General features: G+C 46.2%; 1 protein-coding gene across 1 annotated transcript in view; it reads left to right on the top strand.

The window, feature by feature from the left end:
- The window catches only part of DNAH6 (dynein axonemal heavy chain 6), a 3,261,518-nt gene that overhangs the window by 2,188,571 nt on the left and 1,046,867 nt on the right, over positions 1-26,080 (top strand). The window contains 1 exon segment of the mRNA XM_029602297.1: positions 20,860-21,063. Within this exon segment, the coding sequence (XP_029458157.1) occupies positions 20,860-21,063 (204 nt within the window).

The following is a 26,080-nucleotide window of genomic DNA, read 5'->3' as shown; positions in this document are numbered from 1 at the left end:
AAACAGTCCTTCTCCTCCACCTCTGAAAGAAAACTTAAGATTTACTTACAATACAAATTAAAATATCTTTCTTTCACATTTCATCAGCTATTTTTACAGGTATTTGATGACATTTTTCACATCAAAGTACAGTTTGACTAGAACTGCTGCAGGCATATTGTTATACAATTGAGAAATGTGAAAGATGACACAATCAATGTACCTGATCACAGCAGGATGCAGTTCCATCATTTATGACTCAGTATTGTACACATCTACAATATAATTCAAATTGGGCATAAATGGATTGTATGATATATAATATACATATACCTAATTTGATATAATCAGTCCTATAATACAACTGCATCATTCTCTTTATAATATAATTTTTTATAAAATACTTGCACATGTCTTTGTTTATTCTTCCTGCTTGCACTTACATACACACAAACTATTGTGCTCATTTGTTTGTACCTGAGGCAATGGTAGATATAGTGACTTGTCTAAGGTCTGAAGGAGCACTTCCCTGACTTCAGCTGCTATAATTATTTGACAAAGACCTAATTCCAGCCTTTGTCAAACAAAGGCTAAAGCCATCAAGAGCAATCAGAATAGATAAAGCAGATTCAGAGAAATAGGAGAGAAGGGGGAGGCTATGATGTCACTTGGCAGAAAGGTAGTGTTGCGTCCGTTGGTGCTAGACGGCTTCACCCCATTTGCCTCACCTTATTCACGGCTCCTCCCGCTTACCAAGGAAATATGGCTACCATAGCGTCTACAAGCCAACCTCTCCGGCGTCCCCGGAATGGCTATGGTGCAGCCTCCCACCATACTCCTCCCAGGTACTTACTAGGGTGCACGCGCGCGCGCCACCCACGTCTTTATTCCAATCTTGGCGTGAACCTCGGGGGTGTTCCCCCATGCTGAGGTCACGCCATCTGGGTCACGCCTCCCTGTGGGCGTGGTCATCTCCCACAGTACCCAAGGATCCACCCAAACAATCTTAATCATAACAGGTTGCTAACGCCATGGATCCGGCTCAGCTCACCGCATTGCAGGACATTCCAGGCCTGGCCCAGTGAATCTCCGAACAGCAGAATGCGCTGGAAGGACTGACCGCTGCATTCAACCTACTGCACACACAGATGAACTCACCTTCCACCACAGGTAAAGAAGCTACACATCTGAGGTGACGGTCAAGACTATTGTACCTCTATCTGCTCCTGCTGCTTCTCGGGAGAGGTTTGGAGATGCAGAAGTTTCATTAACCAGTGCTGCATGCACTTTTCCCTGTAACCCAGCCATTTTCCCACAGCTTATGCCAAGACCACCTATATCTTGTCATATCTCGATGGACGAGCCTTGTCTTGAGCCTCTTCGCTGTGGGAGCGCAAGGATCAGATTCTTTATGACCTTGAAGGATTTCTCGAACTATTTAAGTCAGTTTTTGATGACCTTGCTCGGTATACTATTGCAGGATTTTCCCTGGTTCACCTGAAGCAAAGTAATAAACCATTAGCTGACTTCGCTATCGAATTCAAGACATTGGCGTCTGAATTATCCTAGGACCCAAAATGCCTGAAGACCCTCTTCTTTAAATAACTGAACTCTCGTCTGAAGGACGAGCTCGCTGCTCGTGAGATGCCAGAGACCTTGGCTGAAATAGTGATGCTGGCAACAAGGATTGATCGCCGACTTCGCGACAAGGTTCAAGAAACCAAGACTCCCAGAAAACCCTTTCAGGGTGAAATTTGAGTTAAGTCCACACCTAGGCCTGTTCCTTCGGTTCCAGTGGCCGGCGAAGAAGAACCTATGCAATTGGGCCGCAGCCACCTGACATCAAAAGAGAGAAGAACATGGAAGAAATTGGGGCTGTGCATGTACTGTGGACAAGCTGGCCATGCTGTTCAAACATGCCTTATATGTCCGGGAAACTGGCAGACCTAAGACCTGCGGGAGGACTCTTCTTAGGTCTTACTGCTCCTTCTCCTCCGCTCTTTCTTTCTGTATCCTTGATCTGCGGACCCTTAGAGTATCAGACTCTTGCCCTAGTAGACACCGGGGCAGGAGGCAATTTCATTATTCAACGCTTAGTGGAGCACCTACGGATCCCAACTACCACTATGAAGTCTCCACTACTTCTATCGTCCATTCATGGTGAAGTAACCCAACTCACTGAACCAGTATGTCTACGGACCGGTGCTCTCCATTCTGAAAATATTTCCTTCTTTGTTTCAGAGAAGGCCATGCACCATATAGTACTGGGATTACCATGGCTGCAGCAGCATATGCCTCAATTCAATTGGGCTACACTAGAACTTTCACGTTGGGGTCCGGACTGCCATGGTAAATGTCTGATGGAGGTAGCTCCTATACCCTGCATGCCAACCACCCCAGTAATGCAGGGGTTGCCGCATCAATATGCATCTTTCCAAGATGTCTTTTCAAAAGAAGCTGCAGACGTACCACTGCCTCACAGTCCTTATGACTGCGCTATTAATCTGAAGCCTAACACGGAACCACCCAAGGGAAGGGTGTACCCTCTCTCCATGGCAGAGAATAAAGCCATGTCTGAATATATTCAGGAAAACCTCCAAAAAGGCTTCATAAGGCCCTTGAAATCTCCTGCTGGTGCAGGTTTCTTCTTTGTGGGGAAGAAGGACAGAACATTGCATGCATGTATAGATTACAGGGGTCTCAACAAAATAACAGTGAAGGATCATTACTCCTTGCCTCTGATCTCAGATCTATTTGACAGAGTACAGGGAGCTAAGATCTTCTCCAAGCTGGATCTGAAAGGAGCCTACAATGTACTTCACATTCGAGCTGGCGATGAGTGGAAGATGGACTTCATCACTCGGGACGGTCACTTTGAATATTTAGTGATGCCTGTCGGCCTGTGCAATGCCCCGGCTGTCTTTCAATATCTAATTAATGACATTTTCCGGGATCTCCTCTATAAGTGTGTCATTATATATCTAGATGACATCTTGATATTCTCTCAAGACATGACCACTCATCTGGAGGATGTTAAAAGAGTTCTGCAAAGGCTCCGTGAGAACCATCTCTACACCAAGCTATCCAAATGTGAATTCCACAAGGAATCAGTGCCTTTCTTGGGCTACATTGTTTCCAACCAAGGCTTGCAAATGGATCCACAGAAGCTGGAGAGCATCAAGAAATGGGCACAACCAACCGGTTTAAAGGCTCTCAGATGCTTCTTAGGTTTCACCAACTATTACAGGACCTTTATAAAGATCTACTCCTTACTTACAGTTCCGCTTAAAGCTATAATGAAGAAAGGTGCCAATGTTGCAAATTGGTCTCTGGAGACTATAGCTGCATTCCAGAAATTAAAAGATGCCTTTTCGAGAAAGCCGTGTCTTCGACTTCCGGATCCCACCAAACCATTCATTGTTGAGGTTGATGCCTCAGATGTTGGGGAAGGGGCTATACTAAGCCAGGCCGGTGATTCAAAGGTTCCACAACCATGCTCATTCTTCTGCCGTCACTTCTGTCCAGTAGAGAAAAATTATGGAATAGGAGATAAAGAGCTCCTGGCTATAAAGATGGCATTCGAAGAATGGCGCCCTTGGCTCGAAGGAGCGCAACAGCAAGTCACTGTCTTTACAGACCATAAGAATCTGGAGTACCTCCACCATGCACAGCACCTAAATCATAGACAAGCGAGATGGTCTCTGTTTTTCAACAGATTCAACTTTGTGCTCAAGCACCGCCCTGGAGACAAGAATATCAGAGCTGATGCCCTATCTCACTCATTCCTCTCAGAGGACATTCCAGAGGAACTGCAACACATCATTGACCCAGAAAGGGTTATTTTGGCAGCTACTCACTCAGTACCTGCAGGAAAAACCATCGTACCCAAGAACCTCAGAAAGAAGTTATTGGCTTGGGCTCACGACTGTAAACTGGCAGGACACCCTGGCCAATGCAGAACTCTGTCTAAACTACAAACCTTTTATTGATGGCCCACCATGAAGGAAGACATATTCTCCTACATTGCTTCCTGCACAAATTGCGCTAGACAGAAGACGCCACCCGGTCGTCCTTGGGGTCTACTCCAACCCTTGCCAGTGCCAGATGAACCATGGACACATTTTGCACAGACTTCATGGTAGACTTAATACTTTCAGGAGGAAACAACACTATTTGGGTAACTGTAGATCATTTCTCAAAGTTGGCTCACTTTGTGGCTCTCCCAGGCTTACCCACCACCATGGAGCTCGCCAAGCTCTTCATCACGCACATCTTCCGCATGCATGGCATGCCTAAGCATATAGTCTCCGATTGCAGAGCCAAATTCACAGCTAAGTTCTGGAAGGCACTATGCAAGAAGTTTGATATTTCTCTCTACTTCACCTTAGTATACCATCCACAATCCAGCAGGCAAACAAAGAGAATGAACAGGACACTCAAACAGTTCATTCATGCCTACATGAACACTCACCAGAATGATTGGAGTGAACTGTTGCCCAGGGCAGAATTTGCCATCAATTCTCTTCCAGAAACATCCACTGGATCAACACCATTCGAAGTGGTCTACGGACGACTACCACTGCCACCACTGCCACTTCCATTATCAGTGTCATCCACGGCAGCTCAAGCTACTGCCAAAGATATTCAACAACTTTGGACTCAGACAAAAGAGATGCTTCTTAAAGCAAGACTTCGAGCAAAGAAAGGATACGTTGTTCATCCCTGCAAGGCTCCAGAGTTCCATCCTGGTGACAAAGTCTGGCTAGCCACTAAGCACTTAAGACTTAAAATTCCTCCAGCTTGCTTCGCTCCTCGCTTCGTTGGACCATTTCCCATTCTCCGATGACTGGACAATCTCACCTGTAGTCTGAAGCTACCATCTACATTGAAGATCCACAATGCGGGGGGGGGGGGGGGGGCGCTCTTGCGCGGAGACCAAGATGGCCGCCTGCTGCTGAGCTCCCGGGGACTCCGCAAGATATTGAAGGGAACTCTGAGAATCTGGTAACCTGTTTTCAACTTCGACTCGCTGGGTCTCTATCTAAAGATGTCCGCTACTAAATCCGGCAAAATCGAAGCAGCCTTTGCAGCTGCTACAGGCACTAAACGCTCAAAACCGGATCCGCCCACGCCAGATAAGGCCGTACCCGCCAAGGTTATGGCGTCTGCGGATCTCGTCCTTGCCGAATTAAAAACACTCAAAGAAATGCTGCAAACAAATACCGACAATACTGTTGCAATACGGCTGGATCTTCAAAACCTCTCAGGTCGGTTTGATCAACTTTCTCACCGTTTAGACGATGCTGAAACCCAGGTCTCCTCGCTGCTCGTGGCTAATGCGTCACTTCCCACCATGGGAAAAGAACTTGAAACGCTGCACAGAGACCTTGAAGATTTGTCTAACCGCAACAGACGAAATAACATAAGACTCTTAGACATCCCTGAGGGAATGGAGGGAGCAGATATTTTTGGCTTTCTCTCCCATCTGATCCCTGAAGCATTGCATCTTAATTTCTCCCCCCCATTGGAAATAGAGAGGGCGCATCGCATACCATCCCGCCCTCTTCGTTCGTCCGCCCTTCCCAGACCTATCATATTTAAACTTTTGCGATATCCACAAGTATTGCAGGTATTCTCTGCAGCCAAATCCAAGGCGCCTGTTCAATATAAAGGATCTAATGTCCTATTCGTGCCGGACCTAGCGAAAATGACTGCGGCCAAACGTAAGGCATTTTTGGCAATGAGAACCCGTCTCCATGCTCTTGGGGCCAGGTTTGGCCTATTGTACCCCGCAATGATGCGAGTCACCCATCAGAATACCACGACAATGTTCCACAACCCGGAGGATCTTGCAGACTATCTGCAGTCATTTGAATGTCCCCGCGATATGGTTACCTGATGTAGCATTATGCATCTTACTTCATCTGATCTCAGAGTTCCCGAGGATGCTCCTGTTACAAGTTGTTCCCGTGAGCATCCCAGTTGGTTTCATGGCCCCCAATGAGGCCCAATTCTAACGTGGGCGATGAACACTCGGAGTTAGTGTTTGTCCAATGCCCGTGTTTTTCACCTCCCTCTAGCACAGGAGATGCTAGTTTTTGGACACTGACATTCCTTCTTTCCCTTACTACTATTTTTAATTTTTTCTCTCTTTCCACTGCGCATCCTGGGATTTCTTCATGTCTCCTTCCGCTGATGACTACGCCTGACAGTGTATCATTTACTTGTTTGTTTGCTGCAACACATCCTACCCAATGGCATCCACCATAGACTCCATCACAGTAGTATCGCTTAATGTCAATGGGTTTACCCACCCGATCAAACGAAAGAAAATACTGACCTACCTCCAAACGTTACAAGCTGACATCGCCTTATTACAAGAGACTCATTTAAGTGCTGCGGAATCTCTAAAACTAAAGCAACAGTGGGTCGGACAAGTGTTTTACAGTCCTGCTTCCAAGAAGAAACGTGGCACTGCTATCTTAATCCATAAGCGCCTTGACATCACTGTTCACCATCAGGAAATGGATACCGATGGTCGATGGAATCTCCTCAACCTTACTTTACAGGACGGATCCTACACTATTCTCAATTTATATGCACCGAATGCGGACGATCCTAAATTTTTTCATGAAGTCTTCGCGAGACTGTTATTCCTCGACTCTTCACCTTACATCATCGGGGGAGACTTTAACCAACCGCTGGACCCCCTCCTAGACAAAAAAACTGAGATACGATACACCATTTCCAAAGCGACTCAAACTTTAAAGTACCTTATTTCCCAATTCGGCCTACTAGACCCTTGGCGGCTGGAACACCCTACGGACAAAGACTTCACGTTTTACTCCGCTCCTCACACGTCCTACTCCAGGATAGACTTTTTTTTGGCTTCTAACTCTCTCCTGCAACATATCCATGCCACGCGAATATGCTCCATCCTGGTCTCGGACCATGCGGCGGTCCTTTTTCGGCTCAAACTTGTCTCCCCCATACGCTGTGACAGACAATGGAGATTTAATGCGTCTTTACTTTCAGACCCTGAGTTCCTCAAGTTCCTCACAGAGAAAACTTCTTTCTACTTCGAGGCTAACTCAGCCACTGCCTCCTCTCAAGAGGTATTATGGGAAGCATACAAAGCAACAATTCGGGGAGAAATAATTAGCTACTCAGCCCATAAGAAGCGACTTCAGAGGCAAACCCTCCAGCGTCTACAGACTAGAACTGAAAGCTTGGAACGATTGCATTCCAAATCCCCGTCGACTCACACTCTAGCTCAGCTCCTACAGGCTAGATACAAATACAACAAACAGCTTAGTGCACATGTACATCTTCATCTTTTCCATTCCAAAACGCAATATTACGCGGAAAGTAACAAATGTGGTAGATTATTGGCGTCATATCTTACAAAGAAAGCGGAAAGATCACGTGTCGTTAAGCTTATTACTTCTACTGGTGAGACCATCACATCTGATAAGGACATACTCCAAACCTTTCGTGACTTCTACGCTCAACTGTACGAGTCTGAAGTTAATCCGTCTCCGGAAGCCTTTTCTTCCTTCTTCGATACTTTAGAACATCCACGCCTTACCGATGTACAGCGTCACCTTCTCGACTCACCGATTAGCAAGGACGAAATATCCACCGCCATCAGGTCGCTTCCTCTAAATAAGGCTCCAGGTCCTGACGGATTCAACATTGACTTTTATCATGCATTTCAAAAGACACTGTCACCACACTTGTTGCAGTTTTTTGCTTCTCTATCAGCCTCGAGCTCTGTGTCTTCCAATTTTACTGATGCCAGAGTGGTGGTGATTCCAAAGCCAGGTCGTGACCCTGCTTCCCCCTCTAATTATCGGCCCATCTCACTCTTAAATGTAGATTACAAAATTTTTACTAAACTTCTAGCCATTCGCCTATCCAAAGTCTTAGGATCTCTCATCCATGCGGACCAGTCCGGCTTTATAACAAATAGACTTATTGCTAACAATACCCGTATGTTTTTACACATCCAAGAATCTCTTTTCTCTACCACGACCCCGGCCATAGCCGTCTCATTGGATGCTGAAAAAGCCTTTGATCGCATAGAATGGCCATTTCTTTTTGAGACCATGTCCAGATTCGGTTTTGGCCCTATCTTCACCCATTGGATCAAACAACTTTATTGTGCTCCCCTGGCCTCTTTAATTGTCAACAATCAGATATCCCCACCATTTTCCTTGTATAGGGGGACGAGGCAGGGTTGCCCTATCTCTCCCCTTTTGTTCGACCTGGCTCTGGAACCTCTACTAATCGCCATCCGTCAGTCTCACGGTATATCCGGTGTTACAATAGGTCCGGGAGAGTACAAACTTTCTGCGTATGCAGACGATATTCTACTCTTCCTGACCCACCCAGAGCAGTCTCTCATCCAACTCTTCTCGCTCATAGACTCCTACTCACTTTTGTCAGGATACAAGGTGAATTGGAGTAAAACAGAGTTCCTTCCTATGAACAATCTCTCTAGCACACTTGACTTCTCCTCCTTTCCAATTCAGAAGGCGAAGTCCGGACTGAAATATTTAGGTATCAGATTTTTTTCAGACCCGCACGAGACCCAGCAAGTTTGTGAAAAATCCACTTTACAACACACTAAAGATGTTATCCTCAAATGGTCTCCACTACACTTATCCTGGTGGGGCAGGCTAGATACTATTAAGATGACCCTCGCCCTGCAAATCACCTATAAACTGTCCATGCTTCCAATCTTCTTCTCTAAAGAATTTTATAAGCAAATCGATCACACCTTGCTCAAGTTTCTTTGGAACAACAAGGTCCCTCGAATTGCTTTGCGCAAGTTGAAGGCTACGAAAGACAAGGGGGGAGTCAACTTTCCAGATTTTCGCACATATCACTTGGCTTTCATTTTGCAACAAAGCTCTCACTTATTCAGCTCGGAAGTTCCTAATGCTGATTCACCCAGCTGGCTTCTTATTGAACGCTCACTCCTCCATCCTTTTCCCCCGTGTGCATTCCCAGGAATGCTCATCTCCTCCCACCGCACCCAAAATAGAATTTTGCATTCACTGTATAACGCTCTAAAGGAATTTGACATTTTATGCCCCACGGGGAAACCTACCTGGTTGAACTCTGAATCGCTTCCTATATGGAATACCACCCAAATCAAAATAGATGGCCATCCCATACATTGACCTTTATGGCAAGCTAAAGGGATTTGGTTTTTATCTTCAATTGTATCCCATGGTAGTCTACTCCCTTTTTCCTCCTTGCAATCCTTGTTCCAACTTCCCTCCAACCAATTCTATGCTTGGTTGCAACTTAGAGCAGCCCTCAAAGACTTAGATTTTTCCACATTGAAATTAAACCAGCCAGCTTATTTTATCTCCTTTATTAAGGAGGTCGGCCCCAAACAACCACCTTGCTTCTAAGCTCTACAAACTACTTAGAAGTTTTTCCTCTTCTTCTTCGCTCCTGACCCTCCAACGTGTATGGTCTCTAGATATCAGACTCACCCCCCCAGCGGTAACATGGCACCATGTCTGGTCCTCCTCAGTACGCATATCCTTATCAACTAGTTTGTCTCAGACATCCTTTTTCATCCTACATAGAGCCCTTTGGACTCCTTGGAAGCTTCACAGGGCTAAGCTTCTCCCTTCCCATAGATGTTGGTCCTGTGATAACGAGAAAGCCACTCTAGAACACATGTTATTTGCTTGTCCGATAGTTTTAGAATTTTGGACACAAATTTGGACTAAAGTATCGCCCTTACTTGATATATACAAACCGATCTCCTATGACATAGTTATCTTAAAAGGAGCTCACCCTGCATTGAATCTTATACCCCCACACAGAAAATTACTTGACTTTCTCCTCCTTGTCGCCTTACACAACATCACCTCTAATTGGAAAAGGAGTGATTTTCTCTCAGAGTCCTTGTGGTGGAACACAGTCTGTCTCTATAGCAAATATGAGAGAGCAATGGCTATCAAATATAATCGATTAGCCAAATGGGACCTCATGTGGAAACCCCTTGACAATTACACTTTGTAATCTTATGTAACCGAATAATGTTCCATGTGATACACTGTCTTGGCGGTAATGGACACACGGATGCTCTGGTCTCTTCCTCTTCTTCCTCTCCTTCTTCTTCTATCTCTTCTACACTTTCCTTTCTCTCCTTTTTTCTTTCTGCTCTTCTTCTTTTGTTAATTCTATACAGGTGTCCTTATTATTCTATGGTTATCGTTCAGCTGTTTGTAAATCCATGTCCACTGTATAGTTTTTTCGTACCGAAAATTTTATATCGTTTCTCATTGAGGACATATGTTTGCGCACTTGACGGCATTGCTACATGTTATTATCAATAAAAATATTTCAACGAAGATCCACAATGCGTTCCAAATCTCACTATTGAAGCCATCGATCCTTAGTGAGTTCTCCGACAAGACACCTGAAGCCACACGTATAGATGCAGAAGAAGACATTGAATATAAAGTAGATGCTATTCTTGATGTGAGAAAAAGAGGCAGAGTATGGGAATACCTCCTATCATAGGAGGGTTATGGACCTGAAGAAACTCTTGGACTCCACTGGCTAATATCCTGGATAAAGAGATGCTACAGGACTTCCATAAATTGCATCCTCAAAAACCAAGACCTGGTAGGAAACAGCGTGGGCGGCCTTTGAAGGGGGGTACTGTTGTGTCTATCAGTGCTAGACGGTTTCGCCCCGTTTGCCTCACCTTATTCATGGCTCCTCCCGTTTACCTAGGAAAGATGGCTACTGCAGGGTCTACAAGCTGACCTCTCCGGCGTCCCTGGAACAGCTATGGTGCAGCCTCCTGCCATACTCCTCCCAGGTACCTACAAGGGTGCGCACTTGCGTGCCACCCACGTCTTTATTCCAACCTTGGCGTGATCCTCGGGGGCGTTCCCCCATGCTGACGTCACGCCATCCATGTATATAACCTTTGCTTTTTTGCTAGCTCATCGAGTTAGCAAGGGCTTGATCTTGGACTCGTATCCGTTCTTGTGTACGCTACTCTGCCGCTTCCGTGCTGCCAGTGGAAGCTCTCTCTCTCTGCCCTTCGGGGTAACTGCTAACCTGGGTACCCGCTCCTTGGGGGCCCTCTGCTTTATTTCAGATGCCTTACAGGGAACATATACTCGCTCCTCAAGGGCCTGCTCTCCCTGCCTCGGTGCCTGTACTTTCTTCTAAAATCTGGTGGAATTGCATATCAACAGCAAACACCTAGTGAATACTCTAACTCTCAGTCTATCTCATCCACAGTATCTCCTTGCTGGGAAACCTGTTGTGGAACCTCCCTATACCATTGGGGAGAGAAGGGCTCCCTCTGCTCAGGTCCCTGACACTGCAACTACCAGACTGCCTCACTACTGCCACCTCTGGTGACTCTCTTCAAGCTGTTTAATAAAGCTCTGGAATTTGTTGCCAGAGGATGTGGTTAGTGCAGTTAGTGTAGCTGGGTTCAAAAAATGTTTGGATAAGTTCTTGGAGGAGAAGTCCATTAATGGCTATTAATCAATTTTACTTAGGGAATAGCCACTGCTATTAATTGCATCAGTAGCATGGGATCTTCTTAGTGTTTCGGTAATTGCCAGGTTCTTGTGGCCTGGTTTTGGCCTCTGTTGAAAACAGGATGCTGGGCTTGATGGACCCTTGGTCTGACCCAGCATGGCAATTTCTTATGTTCTTATGTTCTTAACTGTGCATTCTGAGTCTAGCCCAGTACTTTGGCTCCTCACAGGGCTCCTCCCCGTGGGCGTGGTCATCTCCCACAGTACCCAAGGATCCACCCAAACACGCTTAACTATAACAGGTAGACACACCCAGAAATTCCTCTGTGCTAGGAAACAATGAGAAGAGATAAAGGAAAATAAGTGGCTCCAATCCATAATGACAATCATTAAAATATAATCTGTATATGTGACAGAGAATCTAAGCCATGAGATGTCACAGGCTGACACTGGAAGGCAGCATAATACAAGCTCACATGCATGAAAACCTGCATGTGGTACTTGATAAGTGGCTCAAAGGGATTCAAAAAACATGACAATTAAAAAAGTGATCTCTATAGGTAGCAGAGGTTCTAAGCCATGAGGTACCACAGGCTGACTCTGGATGTCAGCATAATATATTAAACAATACAGTACCAGCTCACATGCATGAAATCTGGTGTGAAAACTTGAATTTGGTGATTGATAAAGTGGCTCAAAGTAGCTCAAAAACAAAATGATAATCAAAAAAAGTTATCTTTAGGTATAACAGAGGTTCTAAGCCATGAGATACCTTAGGCTGACAATGGCTGTTGGCATAATGTAGTAAATAGTACAGTACAAGCTCCGTACATGAAAACGGGTATAAAAACATACACTCAGTGGTTGATAAGTAGCTCAAAGTGTCTTGAAAACACAATCATAATAAAAAAAAGTGATTTGTATATGTAGCAGAGGTTCTAAGCCATAAGATTCCATAGACTGATACTGGTTGTATCCTAATACAATAAATATTACAGTACAAGCTAATGTACATGAAAATTTGCATGTGATACTTGATAAGTGACTCAAAATGACTCAAAAAGACGACAATCAAAAAAAGTGATCTATATATGTAGAAAAGTCTCTAAGCCATGAGATACCACAAGTTGACAATGAAAGTCAGCACAGAACATGTACATGTGCACGAAAACATGCACTCGGTAATTCTAAGGTGTTTTTTTGTTTTTTTTTTCAGAAAACCAAAGGGGTGGAAGGGGGTCAAATTATCAGAAATTGAAGATTGGCATAAATGATTGAATGTCAGGAAGTTTCAACTAGCTCTGATAATATTTACTGATTGTGGAAGAATTTATAATTTGCGAATGCATGAAAACGTGCACTCTGTGATTTTTAATTATAGCTAATTGGTCAGATTTGTTATGACATCTCTGAATTTTGATTTCAGTGCAATGCCTAAGAATTTTAAACTTGAAATAAAGAACAACCTTGGGAGGGCAATTTTTAAAAAGCATGTAAATGTGTTTTTTAAATTTGTGGGTTGCTCCAGTATGCATGTACACAGATGTGTAGGAATTTACACCTACTGTAATTCCTTCTACCTGAGATTACCTCAGTCTACATTGCAGGCTTTATAGGTCATCCAGAACTCTGCAGCCCATTTGGTTTCTGGGACTCCTTTACATTTGCACATCTCTCCAACTCTAGTAGAGCTTCACTGGCTGCCCATATGCTGGCATATTAGATATAAATCCTGACATTTGTGTTTATATCTATTAAAGGCCTTGCATCCAGTAGTTTTCCCAAACCTGACATTTACTGCATCACCCATTCCTTATAATCCACATCAAAAGGCTTGCTGGTTGTCCCTGATTTTAAAAAGATCCAATTAGCTCAATGTCGTGACTGTATGTTTCGTCTTGCAAACTATCAACTATGGAATGAACTCCCGGATGTCCTTAAGGCAGAAAAATGACCTATAGCGCTTCAGAAAACTTCTGAAATTGCCTCTGGTTTCTTCTGCATTTCCAGTCTAATTTACCCTTTTGGTCACTTCTGTGCTTGGCCACTGTGATACATGTGGTTTGAGAATAAGCCACCATATCTTTTATGTACTATATGTTTTTATCCTCTTTTAAATGTTACATCTCAATATTGTATTGAGCTATGTTTATTTTATTACTGTGTATGTTTATTGTAACCGGCTGAGTTCTGTGGATTGTCAGGCTATTAATTATATATATACTAGCCGTTAAGCCCATAATAACGGGCTACATTAAAAAAAAATTTTTTGGTCCATTTCCTTCCCCCTCATTCTCCCTCCCACCACCGCTGGGCCCTGTTCTTTGAACGCTTCAACTTCGAGCTTCAACTTCGGCAGCAAAGAACCTCATGCAGATGCGCTCTCTCCCACCTCATTCTCCCTCCCCCTCCTCTCCCTTCATCCTCCACCGCCCCCTCATTCTCCCTTTACCCTGCCCCTTCCCCTCATTCTCCCTTCCACCTTCCCCTCCCTCTCATTCTCCCCTTCCACCTCCCCCTCATTCTCCCTTCCACCTTCCCCTCCCTCTCATTCTCCCGTCCACCTCCTCCCACCTCCCCCCTCATTCTCCCTTCATTCTCATTCTCCCTCCCCTCCTCTCCCTCCACCTCCCCCTCATTCTCCCTTTTCCTTTCCCCTTCCCCTCATTCTCCCTTCCACCTTCCCCTCCCCCTCATTCTCCCTTTCCCCTCCCCCCTCCCATCTTCCCCTCCCCCTCATTCTCCCTTTCCCCTCCCCCTCATTCTCCCTTCCCCTCATTCTCCCTTCCACCTTTCCCTCCCCCTCCCCCTCATTCTCCCTTTCCCCTTCCCCTCATTCTCCCTTCCACCTTCCCCTCCCCCTCATTCTCCCTTCCACCTCCCTTCCACCTCCCCCTCATTCTCCCTTCCACCTCCTCCCACCTCCCCCTCATTCTCCCTTCCACCTCATTCTCATTCTCCCTCCCCCTCCTCTCCCTTTCCCCTTCCCCTCATTCTCCCTTCCACCTTCCCCTCCACCTCATTCTCCCTTCCCCCTCCCCTTCATTCTCCCTTCCCCCTCCCCCCTCATTCTCTCTTCCACCTCCCCCTCCCCCCTCATTCTCCCTTCTCCCTGACCCATCCTTTTTGGCCACAAAGAAGAATCCGGCCCCAGCAGGGGAATTGGAGGGCCGAATGAAACCTCTGACCAAATTCTCTTGAATATATGTAGACATGGCCTGAGTTTCCGGAAGCGACAAGGGGTAGACCTGCCCCCTGAGAGGCATAGTGCCAGAGACCAGGTTAATGGCACAGTCAAAGGGCCGGTGATCCAGGAGAAGTTCAGCCTTCTCCTTAGAGAAGACATCTTCAAAGTCTTGGTACTGTGATGGGTGTGGTCAAGAGAGGCAAAGTAGAACGAAGAAAACTCAACAGGCAGGTAACAAAACAAGACAGGCCCCAAGCTGCGATCTGAATGTTATCCCATTGTATGATTGGGGAATGTTTCTGTAGCCAGGGTAAGCCCAGGATGATGGGATGCATGGATTTCTCCAGTATAAGGAAGGAGATCTCTTCCACGTGCAGGAGGCCGGTACAAAGGACCAAGGGCTTGGTGCAGGTAGTAATGCTCCCCGGAAGGAGGGTACCATGAATCGAAGACACCTGGATAGGAGGAATTTGGGGTTGGACCCCAATCTGCAACTGCTGGACGAGGTCTGCGAGAATGAAATTCCCTCCGGCTCCGGAGTCGACCAAAGCCAGCGTATCAAATGTACCCCCAGGGTAGACGAGGGTAACCGGTACAGTACATGAGGAGGTGGAACATGTATTACCTAGGGTCAGTTCCCCTTTGATCCCTAGGTTCTGGGGTTTCCCGGCCGCTCACCACATCAGGCTAGGAAGTGCCCCTTGCCACTGCAATAGAAGCACAGCCCTTGAGCACGTCATCGTCTTCTCTCCTCCTGCGAGATGGGACCTCGACCTAGCTGCATGGGCTCTACGTCTTGATTTCCGGGAGAGGCTAAGGAGGAGGATACCGGTCGGGGAAATGTAGGCCCAGAGTTACTGGGTTTACGACCGGACATCCCTTCCCAAAAACGGCGCTGGATACGGCGGTCCACCCGTCCAGCCAGATCGATCAGGCTGTTCAGGTCATCTGGGAGGTCTCTTGCCGCTAGCTCGTCTTGGAGTCTTGAAGAGATACCTTCCAGAAAAATGCCATGGAGGCTGTCGTCCCCCCAGTCTAGCTCGGCTGCCAGAGTATGGAATTCCACCGCATACTCGGCAAGGGGCCGGTTACCTTGGTGTAGCTGAAGTAACTCAGAGGCGGCAGTGGGCCTGCAAGAGGGTTCATCGAAGATATGACAGAAGGCAGAGACAAACTGATCCAGATTCCCTAGCAGGGGATCTTTACGCTCCCATAGCAGAGAAGCCCAGGCCAGAGGCTTCCTGTCCAACAAAGAAATAATATTACTGGTCTTAATCTGATCCGTCAAAAACTGGGAACGCAGCAGATTGAATCGGATGAGACACAGATTAAGAAATCTGCGGCAGTACTTCGCTTCCCCTGAGTATCATGAGGGTGCCGATAGTTGTGTGGATGTTACCGTTCCGAGATTGGTCATGGCATCTGGTACCGGAGGTACGATTGAAGGGACTCCATCTAACCGATTGGCCAGTCTCTGTACGGTCTCCATCAGGGAATCAATGCAGATTTGCTGCTGTTGCAATCACTGGGCAATTCCAGGAATGGCCTTTAAGCCCGTCACATCAGCTGGGTCCATGGCCTTGCAAACTGTTGGATTCGTGGACCCTAGGACCGGCTGGGACAGATGAAGACTCACTGTGGGAAGGCCCACAGTGGATGTCGAAACCGGGAGGCGGTACTGAGCAGGAAACCGGAGGGATCTTCACCACTGGAAGCCTGAGGTCCCCCCAGGAGGAGCCTGTGAGGACCCGAGCCACTTGGACTTATGTGTGGTCTCCTGAAGGCCGCTGTCCGAAGAGGATTTCCAGAAGATCGAGAAGAGTAAAACCGAAGCCAGGAGGCCAGCTGGAACTTCACCACTGGAAGCTCGCGGTCCCCCCGAGAGGAGCTCGTGAGGATCTGAGCCGCTTGGATTTAGGGGGGCCTCCTGGACGAAGGCTGGAGACAGGAACCCGTGGACCAAAGCCGGAATCAGAAGCCAATGGATGAGCCGAAGTCAGAAGCCAATAGTCGGAAGCCAAAGTCAGAAGCCAGTTGTCGGAAAACGAAGTCAGAAGCCAGTAGTCAAAGCAGCAACTAGAAAGTCTCAAGGAGAGTGAACCTCGTTGCAAAGCAAAGGCACAGGCCTAGCTGTAGGGTTTAAATACCCTTACTGTGTCTGACGTCATCAGGAGGCTGTCCTGCAACGTCCTGCACTGGCCCCTTTAAATCTAGAGCCACTGCACATGCATGCGCCTTGGGGGCGGGGCCAAACGCGACGGATCGGCGGCATCTCCCTCGAGGAGGGAGCGCCGTGGCAGAGGCCAGGATGGGCCCTGCCGGCCGGAGAGGTGCTTCAGTGGGTCAGGCGAGCCCCGAGGTGAGTGGAAGTACCGGGGCACGGCCCGGGACTGTAACACAGGGGCCCTGAAAGCTAATTCTTTCTCCCCATCAGGACTTGTATCATAGAAACATAGAAACATAGAAATGACGGCAAAAGAAGACCAAACGGCCCATCCAGTCTGCCCAGCAAGCTTTTCACTTTTTTTTTTTTTTTCTCATACTTATCAGTTACTCTTGGCTCTTAGTAACCCTTTGGTTCTATTTTCCTTCCACCCCCACCATTAATGCAAGGAGCACTGTTGCAGCTGCATCTAAGTGTAATATATAGCTTAAATTAGTTAGGGGTAGTAACCGCCGCAATAAGCAAGCTACACCCATGCCCATTTGTCTACCCAGACTATGCGACTCAGTCCCTGTTGGTTGTTATCTGTATATAGATCCAGCCTCAGTATCAGGACCCAGAGCACCCCTGGTTGAGGCTAAATACTCACAAAGGGGACCAGCTATACAAATTTTATTGTTATCTCCAAGATGAAACCAAAATACAGAGACTGCATGGATATTAATACTGAAATGGAACTCTGATTTATCTCTCCATTTAGATGAGGATGATTAGACAGATATATGGAGTGCCACTTTGAAACTGTCCATCTATAATAAAAACAGAGTATTAATGAATAAATCACTGCACATAACATAGAGATATCTGCTATTTTTCTCAAAATGTAGTAGCTCTAGTTCTCTTTGCTGGGGTGTGTGAGGGGAAGGGGGTTCCTATATCCACATGTGGTATAAGTGTAAGATTTTACAGGAATTTTAGAATATGATTCACTGACAAATGCAAGACATGAGCCTGATATTCAGCTGTTTCCAGCTAAGTTGCAAGGTTATTCCATTGAATATCCATGCACAAATCACTACTTAGCTGGATAAGTTATATATGACTAACAGGTCTATCCAGTAAAGTGCGGCCGCATTTACCCCGCTCCTAACCCGCGTTCTACTCACTTCCCGGCCGCGTTAGCCCTTCCTGCGATCCACAACCCCCTTTAATCTACTCCTACCGCGTCCTAAAATTCCCGGGCAACCCCTTCCGCACGCGGCATGTATATTGCATGCAAACGAGCGAATTAGCTATTCCCTACCATCCAGTAACGCGCGCCCCGACTATCGCTATTGTACCCTGCCGTTTTGTCCCGCGTTTAACCTGCTAACTTACCGCCTACCCCTACCCCTGCGTTAGAGGCAGGGGTAAGGGTAGGCGGCAAACTTTCCCCCAGTCCCCGCTATCCTGCCCTGGCCGTGTCCATGGGTGCTGGTCCCCGGGGCAGCCCCAGTCCTCTCCCCTCCTCCCGAAGCCAAAAAAAAAAAAAACAAAAAAAAAAGTTGCAAGAGAGAGAGGGGAGAGGACGGGCAACCCTACCTTCGGGATTGCCAGTCCTCCCTCCCCTCCTCCCGAGGCAGGCGCGAAAAGCAGCCTTGCTCCGGGAGGAGGGGGGAGGGGACTGGCAGTACGAAGCGACTTACTTTTTGCAGCCCCCACTCCGGACATCGACGAGGACGGGATTGCCAGTCCCCCCTCCCCTCCTCCCGAAGCAGGGCGCGAAAAGCAGCCTTGCTCCGGGAGGAGGGGGGAGGGGACTGGCAGTATAAAGCGACTTACTTTTGCAGCCCCCCATCCGGACATCAGCGAACGCGACCGCGGCTCCCCTCTCCTGCCTCCAGCTGCTCAGGAAGATGGACGTCACGTCTTGGGCGGCCATCAGCAGAAATGGATCGCGGCTCCCCTCCCCTGCCTCCCGGCAAAGATGGACACCTGCATGGGGGAAAGTGGCCCATGTGCGTGCAATTGGCCGCTCAAGACGTGATGTCACATGCCGTGACGCCAAACATCGTGACGTCACGTCTTGAGCGGCCAATTGCACGCACTGGGGCCGCTTTCCCCTGTGCAGGCGTCCATCTTCGCCGGGAGGCAGGGGAGCCGCGATCCGTTTCTGCTGATGGCCGTCTCCTCCGGAGGGCTGCAAAAAAAGTAAGTAGCTTGGTCGCTTCACACTGCCAATGTTCTCTCCCCTCCTCCCGGAGCAAGGCTGCTTTTCGCGCCTTGCCTCGGGAGGAGGGGAGAGGGACTGGCCATCCCGAGCTTAGGATTGCCCGTCCTCTCTCCCCTCTCTCTCTTGCAACTTTTTTTTTTTTTTCAATTTTTTTGCTTTTTTCGCTTTTGTTGCTTTGGGAGGAGGGGAGAGAGGGCTGACAATCCTGAGCGTTGGAGAACTGTCCACTTCCTGGTACCTGTCATTTCAAATGTCATTTGAAATGACATTTGAAATGAGAGATACCAGCGCGTCCATGAAGCGTTAGGCCCGGGCCTAACGCTTCACGGACGCTTCTAAGACGCAGCTTGCATTAGCAAGCTATTTACATACAGGATCGAGCGGTAGGTGAGCTGCACTGTGCGTGCGGCAACCGCGGGTGCGCCGGGCACTAACGCAGCTCTTCCTACCGCTCGGTACTGGATTGACCTGTAAGGGGGTTATTTTGCAAAGGCTTATTGCATGCGATAGCATGCAAATTAGATTGGGGCGGAGTCGGAGTGGGGAGGGGAGGGGGTGGAGTTGCCAGTGGCTTCGCTGCCGGCCATAATGTTATCATCGGCAGTAGTGCACCGAATAGCACCACCTTTCACAGTGGCGCTATTCGGTGCGAAAGCCGGCAGCCGGCACACCACGGCCGCTGAAATCGCACTACTGTGGTGCAAAGGCTGCAGGCTTTTGCAGGTCCACCCCCCATTTTTGCAGGATTCGTCATTCTGCAAAGAATGATGAATCCAGGCCTAAGTTAGATCAGTTCTATGACTGGTCTATCTTATCCAATTAACTAACTGGATAAAAGCGAATATTGCTACTTATCTGGTTAAGTTAATCAGATAAGTAGCACAGTTCTGATCCGCCCACTTTTATTCAACTAAAAGATAGCCACTTAGTCACTTATCTGGCTAACTAGCAGCCATTAAATATACCTGGATCTTCAGTGGCCTGCTAAATAGTCAGGTAAGTCCTACTTATCTGGCTATTGAGTGCTGAATGTGCTTTGAATATGCCACCCATTGGGGACGCCATTGATATTATCCACCCCATTATGTCTGTTGGGATGATGGGAATCTCTTGATATTGATAGAAAGCTTAAACAATTGATTTCACATCTCCTACATGCAACTTGATAACAATTGCATATTATTGCAAGGGGATAGTGGCAGAGATTGCAGTGCTTGAAAAGATTTCTTTTGATCTTAAAAACAACTCTGAGGTGTATGAGCACATGTGGACAAAGTACTGGCAATGGAGAAGAGCCTGTGGGCAGCTTGAATAGTATGTTATTGAGTGCTGTTGAAGGAGTATCTATATTAAGTGGAGACATTATTGAATTTTTGTTTATATTCAGTGTAATATTTGCTTCTTTCTATAATTCTATTTGTAACATTTGATGTCTTGAAATAAAGAGGGTTGTTTTTTTTTTATTAAAAAAAGGAGTTAAAGCTAGGGGAGGATGCAAAAATTAAGGGGATAATCTTTAGTGACAGGCAAAACCAGGTCACATATACCTTCCATAATAATTTATATCAATTTGCATGGTGTATGTCATTAAAGTCATGAAATATTCCTAAATATTTAGGATAGAGTCAGTAAAGATTTTTCAATGTAGCACAAAATGTGCTAGGAACATATAATTCCTATATGCACCAATGTTCAAAGACTGAACACCCATAAAAATGAGAATGTGACTCCACTCAGTGGAAAATATGAAAATACTGTAAATAAATAAATTTTGTCTTATCAGTTGATAGACTGCTGGATTAAACGATGCCAGAAGCTACAGATTCCCATCAGTCCCAACTTCAGTCTTATAAATATTTTGGGAGAACCATTTGAAATTCGGCAGTGGAATTCTGATGGCTTGCCACGTGATATTGTCTCTACTGAAAATGGCATTCTTGTGACTCGAGGAAGACGTTGGCCACTAATGATTGATCCTCAAGATCAGGTTGGTTGAATTAAAGTATGATAAAAATACATTAACAAAATAATCACAAATAACTATGAGGGATGTGCATTCATTTCCCATTTTATTTCAATTCCTTTTTAAAACAAACAAAGCATGAAAAAAGGAAAATTTTTGCTTCTTTTTGTTTCTTTCATCTTTGTCTTTTTGCTTCACCAGTTCAGAACAATTGGGTTTGTCCCTGTTCCAGCCAATGGAGGCAGAAAGCGTTTTTTGGGTTTTTTTTATGACTTAAAACTAATTGTGGAACCTGTAAAACCAATATTCTCTGCCTCCAGCTGTTGGAACAGCTTCTAATTGTGTAGCAGAGTTTCTAGTGTCTTTTTTTCACTGTTGCAGTTTTAAAAAAATATTTTTCTCCATTCCTATCTTTTAATATTGAGTTGGCTAGAACTCATGGACCATGCGCCTGCCTGAGAGGCAGTATAGTGAGCCCTTACAATAATATACTCCCTACATCATAGCAGAGGAGCAGGCTGATTTCTGCCATTCACTGAGCTTTTCTTTCAAAGAGATTAAGCCCCTTCAAGTTTTACATAGCTGGAAATGTCAGTTAAAAAACACAGTCATCAGGCAATCCTTCAGAAAGGTAGGATAATGTGCTTTTCTTTATCTAAATCTCCTCTTAACATTGAATAGCCAATCTGACCTTCTAAAAGAGATTTCTATATAAGAACAGAACATAAGAACATGCCATACTGGATCAGATCAAGGGTCCATCAAGCCCAGCATCCTGTTTCCAACAGTAGCCAATTCAGGCTATAAATAACTGGAAGTACCCAAAAACTAAGTCTATCCCATGCTACTGATGTTAGTAATAGCGGTAATGGTCTTTTCCTCCAAGAACTTATCCAAACCTTTTTTAAACCCAGCTTCACTAACTGCACTAACCACATCCCCTGGCAACAAATTCCAGAGTTTAATCGTGTGTTGAGTGAAGAAGAAATCTCTCTGATTAGTTTTAAATGTGCTACATGCTAACTTCATGGAGTGCCCCCTAGTCTTTCTATTATCCAAATATTAAGTAACTGATTCACTTTTACCCATTTTAGACCTCTCATGATTTTAAACACCTCTATCATATCCCCTCTCAGCCAGCTCTTCTCCAAGCTGAACAGTCCTAACCTCTTTAGTCTTTCCTCATAGGGGAGCTGTTCCATCCCCTTTAACATTTTGATTGCCCTTCTCTGTACCTTCTCCATCGCAACTATATCTTTCTTGAGATGCAGCGATCAGAGTTGCACACAGTTTTACATAGAAACATAGAAATGACGGCAGAAGACGACCAAATGGCCCATCCAGTCTACCCAGCAAGCTTTCACACTTATTTTTCTCATACTTATCTGTTACTCTGACCGCTGAGGTCAGGGCAGTTATTGGTAACTTTTTGGTTCTAATTTCCTTCCACCCCGCCATTGATGTAGAGAGCAGTGCTGGAGCTGCATCAAAGTGAAGTAGCAAGCCTAATTGGTTTGGGATAGTAACTGCCAAAATAAGCAAGCTATTCCCACGCTTATTTGTTTACCTAGCCTGTGCAATTTAGTCAGTGTTGGTTGTTGTCTGAATATAAATCATCTTTTCTTCAATCCCCCCCTGCTGTTCAAGCAGTGAGCTATGCTGTATATGTATTCAAAGTGAAGTATCAGGCTTGATTGGTTCCGGGTAGTAATTGCCGCAACAAGCAAGCTACTCTCACGCTTTTTTGTGAATGCAAATACTTTTTCCCACATGTCTTCTTGCCGTTGAAGCATAGAGCAATGTTGGAGTTGCATTAACCATGTGAATGTTTATTGAATAAGGGTATTAATCACAAGGTAGTAGCCGTCATTCCCGAAGGTGCGGTCTCACCATGGAGCAATACTGAGGCATTATGATATTTTCCATTTTATTCACCATTCCTTTCCTAATAATTCCAAATATTCTGTTTGCTTTTTTGACTGCTGCAGCACACTAAGTGTTGCGTCCATCGGTGCTAGACGGCTTTGCCCCGTTTGCCTCACCTTATTCACGGCTCCTCCCGCTTACCTAGGAAAGATGGCTACCGCAGCGTCTACAAGCCGACCTCTCTGGCGTCCCCGGATTGGCTATGGTGCAGCCTCCTGCCATGCTCCTCCCAGGTACTTATTAGGGTGTGCGCGCGCGCGCCACCCACGTCTTTATTCCAACCTTGGCGCGAACCTCGGGGGCGTTCCCCCATGCTGATGTCACGCCATCCGGGTATATAACCTTTGCTATTTTGCTAGCTCGTTCAGTTAGCAAGAACTTGATCTTGGACTCGATCCGTGCTTGTCTACGCTACTCTGCCGCTTCCGTGCTGCCACTGGAAGCTCTCTCTCTGTCCTTCGGGGTAACTGCTAACCTGGGTACCCATTCCTCGGGGGCCCTCTGCTTTATTTCAGGTGCCTTACAGGGAACAGGTACTCGCTCCTCGAGGGCCTGCTCTCCCTGCCTTGGTGCCTGTACTTTCTTCTACAATCTGGTGGATTCGCATATCAACAGCAAACACCTAGTGAGTACTCTAACTCTCAATCTATCACATCCACAGTATCTCCTTGCTGGGAAACCTGCTGCGGAACCTCCCTATACCATCAGGGAGATAAGGGCTCCCTCTGCCGATGTCCCTGAAACTGCAACTACCAGATTGCCTCACTACTGCCACCTCTGGTGGTTCTCTTCAAGCTGTTTAATAAAGAATTAACTGTGTTTGTACGTTCTGAGTTTAGCCCAGTACACTGGCTCCTCACAGGGCTCCTCCCTGTGGGCGTGGTCATCTCCCACAGTACCCAAGGAATCCACCCAAACATGCTTAACCATAACAGATTGGTAACTCCATGGATCCGGCTCAGCTCACCGCATTGCAGGCCATTCCAGGCCTGGCCCAGCGAATCTCCGAACAGCAGAATGTGCTGGAAGGACTGACCACTGCATTCAACCTACTGCACACACAGATGAACTCACCTTCCACCACAGGTAAAGAAGCTACACCGTCTGAGGTGACAGTCAAGACTATTGTACCTCTATCTGCTCCTTCCCACTTCTTGGGAGAGGTTTGTAGATGCAGAGGTTTCATTAACCAGTACTGCATGCACTTTTCCTTGCAACCCAGCCATTTTCCCACAGCTTATGTCAAGACCACCTATATCTTGTCGTATCTTGATGGATGAGCCTTATCTTGGGCATCTTCGCTGTGGGAGCGCGAGGATCCAATTCTTCATGACCTTGAAGGATTTCTCGAACTGTTTAAGTCAGTTTTCGATGACCCTGCTCAGTATACTATTGCAGGATCTTCCCTGGTTCACCTGAAGCAAGGTAATAAACCATTAGCTGACTTCGCTATCGAATTCAAGACACTGGCATCTGAATTATCCTGGGACCCGAAATGCCTGAAGACTCTCTTCTTTTAAGGGCTGAACTCTCGTCTGAAGGACGAGCTCGCCCCTTGTGAGATGCCAGAGACCTTGGCTGAACTAGTGAAGCTGGCAACAAAGCTTGATCGCCAACTTCGCGACAATGTTCAAGAAACCAAGACTCCCAGAAAACCCTTTCAGGGTGAAGTTCGAGTGAAGTCCACACCCAGGCCTGTTCCATCAGTCCAGTGGCCAGCAAAGAAGAACCTATGCAATTGGGCCGCAGCCACCTGATGTCAAAAGAGAGAAGAACATGGAAGAAATTGGGTCTATGCATGTACTGTGGACAAGCTGGCCATGCTGTTCAAACATGCCCTATATGTCAGGGAAACTGGCAGACCTAAGTCCTGCGGGAGGACTCTTCTTAGGTCTTACCGCTCCTTCTCCTCCGCTTTCTCTTCCTGTATCCTTGATCTGCGGACCCTTAGAGTATTAGATTCTTGACCTAGTGGACTCCGGGACAGGAGGCAATTTCATTCTTCAACAATTAGTGGAGCACCTACGGATCCCCACTACCACTATGAAGTCTCCACTACTTCTATCGCCCATTCATGGAGAGCCCTTACCGGGTGAAGTAACCCAACTCACTGAACCAGTATGTCTACGGACCGGTGCTCTCCATTCTGAAAATATTTCCTTCTTTGTTTTAGAGAAGGCCATGCACCCTATAGTTCTGGGATTACTGTGGCTGTGGCAGCATATGCCTCAATTCAATTGGGCTACACTGGAACTTTCACGTTGGGGCCCGGACTGCCATGGTAAATGCCTGATGGAGGTCGCTCCTATAACCTGCATGCCAACCACCCCAGTATTGCTGGGGTTGATGCCTTAATATGCATCTTTCCAAGATGTATTTTCAAAAGAAGCTGCAGACTTACTACCGCCTCACAGACCTTATGACTGCGCTATTAATCTGAAGCCTAACACTGAACCACCCAAGGGGAGGGTGTACCCCCTCTCCGATCCACCCAAATACGCTTAACCATAACACTGAGCCAACAATTTCAATGTATTATCCACTATGATGCCTAGATTTCTTTCCTGGGTGGTAGCTCCTAATATGGAGTCTAACATCATGTAACAATATCATGGGTTGTTTTTCCCTATATGTATCACTGTGCACTTATCCACATTAAATTTCATCTGCCATTTGGATGCCCAATTTTTCAGTCTCACAAGGTCCTCCTGCAATTTATCACAATCCTCTTGTGATTTAACTACTCTGAATAATTTTGTATCACCTGCAAATTTGATTACCACACCTGGCATATTCCTTTCCAGATCATTTATAAATATATTGAAAAGCACGGGTCCCAGTACAAATCCCTGAGGCACTCCACAGGCAAGAAGCTTCTAACTGAGCCATAATAACAGAAATGTCTTGTTGGTGTGGTATCTGCAACAAACACACTGAAGTTGAGAATGGCTCCATTTGCTATGCCTGCCTCAGGGGAGATAAGGTGTTGAGTGATTCCCATTAAACAGAAGCGATTCAGAAGCAGACTGTTAAAGATTCTTTGAAAAGCTTGAAAAAGCAATTTTTAATAGTTTCTGACCATGAAGGAACATCAAATTTGTCTTTTGAAACAGCC

This window comes from Rhinatrema bivittatum, chromosome 1 (genome assembly GCF_901001135.1).
Source record: "Rhinatrema bivittatum chromosome 1, aRhiBiv1.1, whole genome shotgun sequence".
NCBI lineage: Eukaryota > Metazoa > Chordata > Amphibia > Gymnophiona > Rhinatrematidae > Rhinatrema > Rhinatrema bivittatum.
This window is presented reverse-complemented; position numbering and strand designations above follow the sequence as displayed.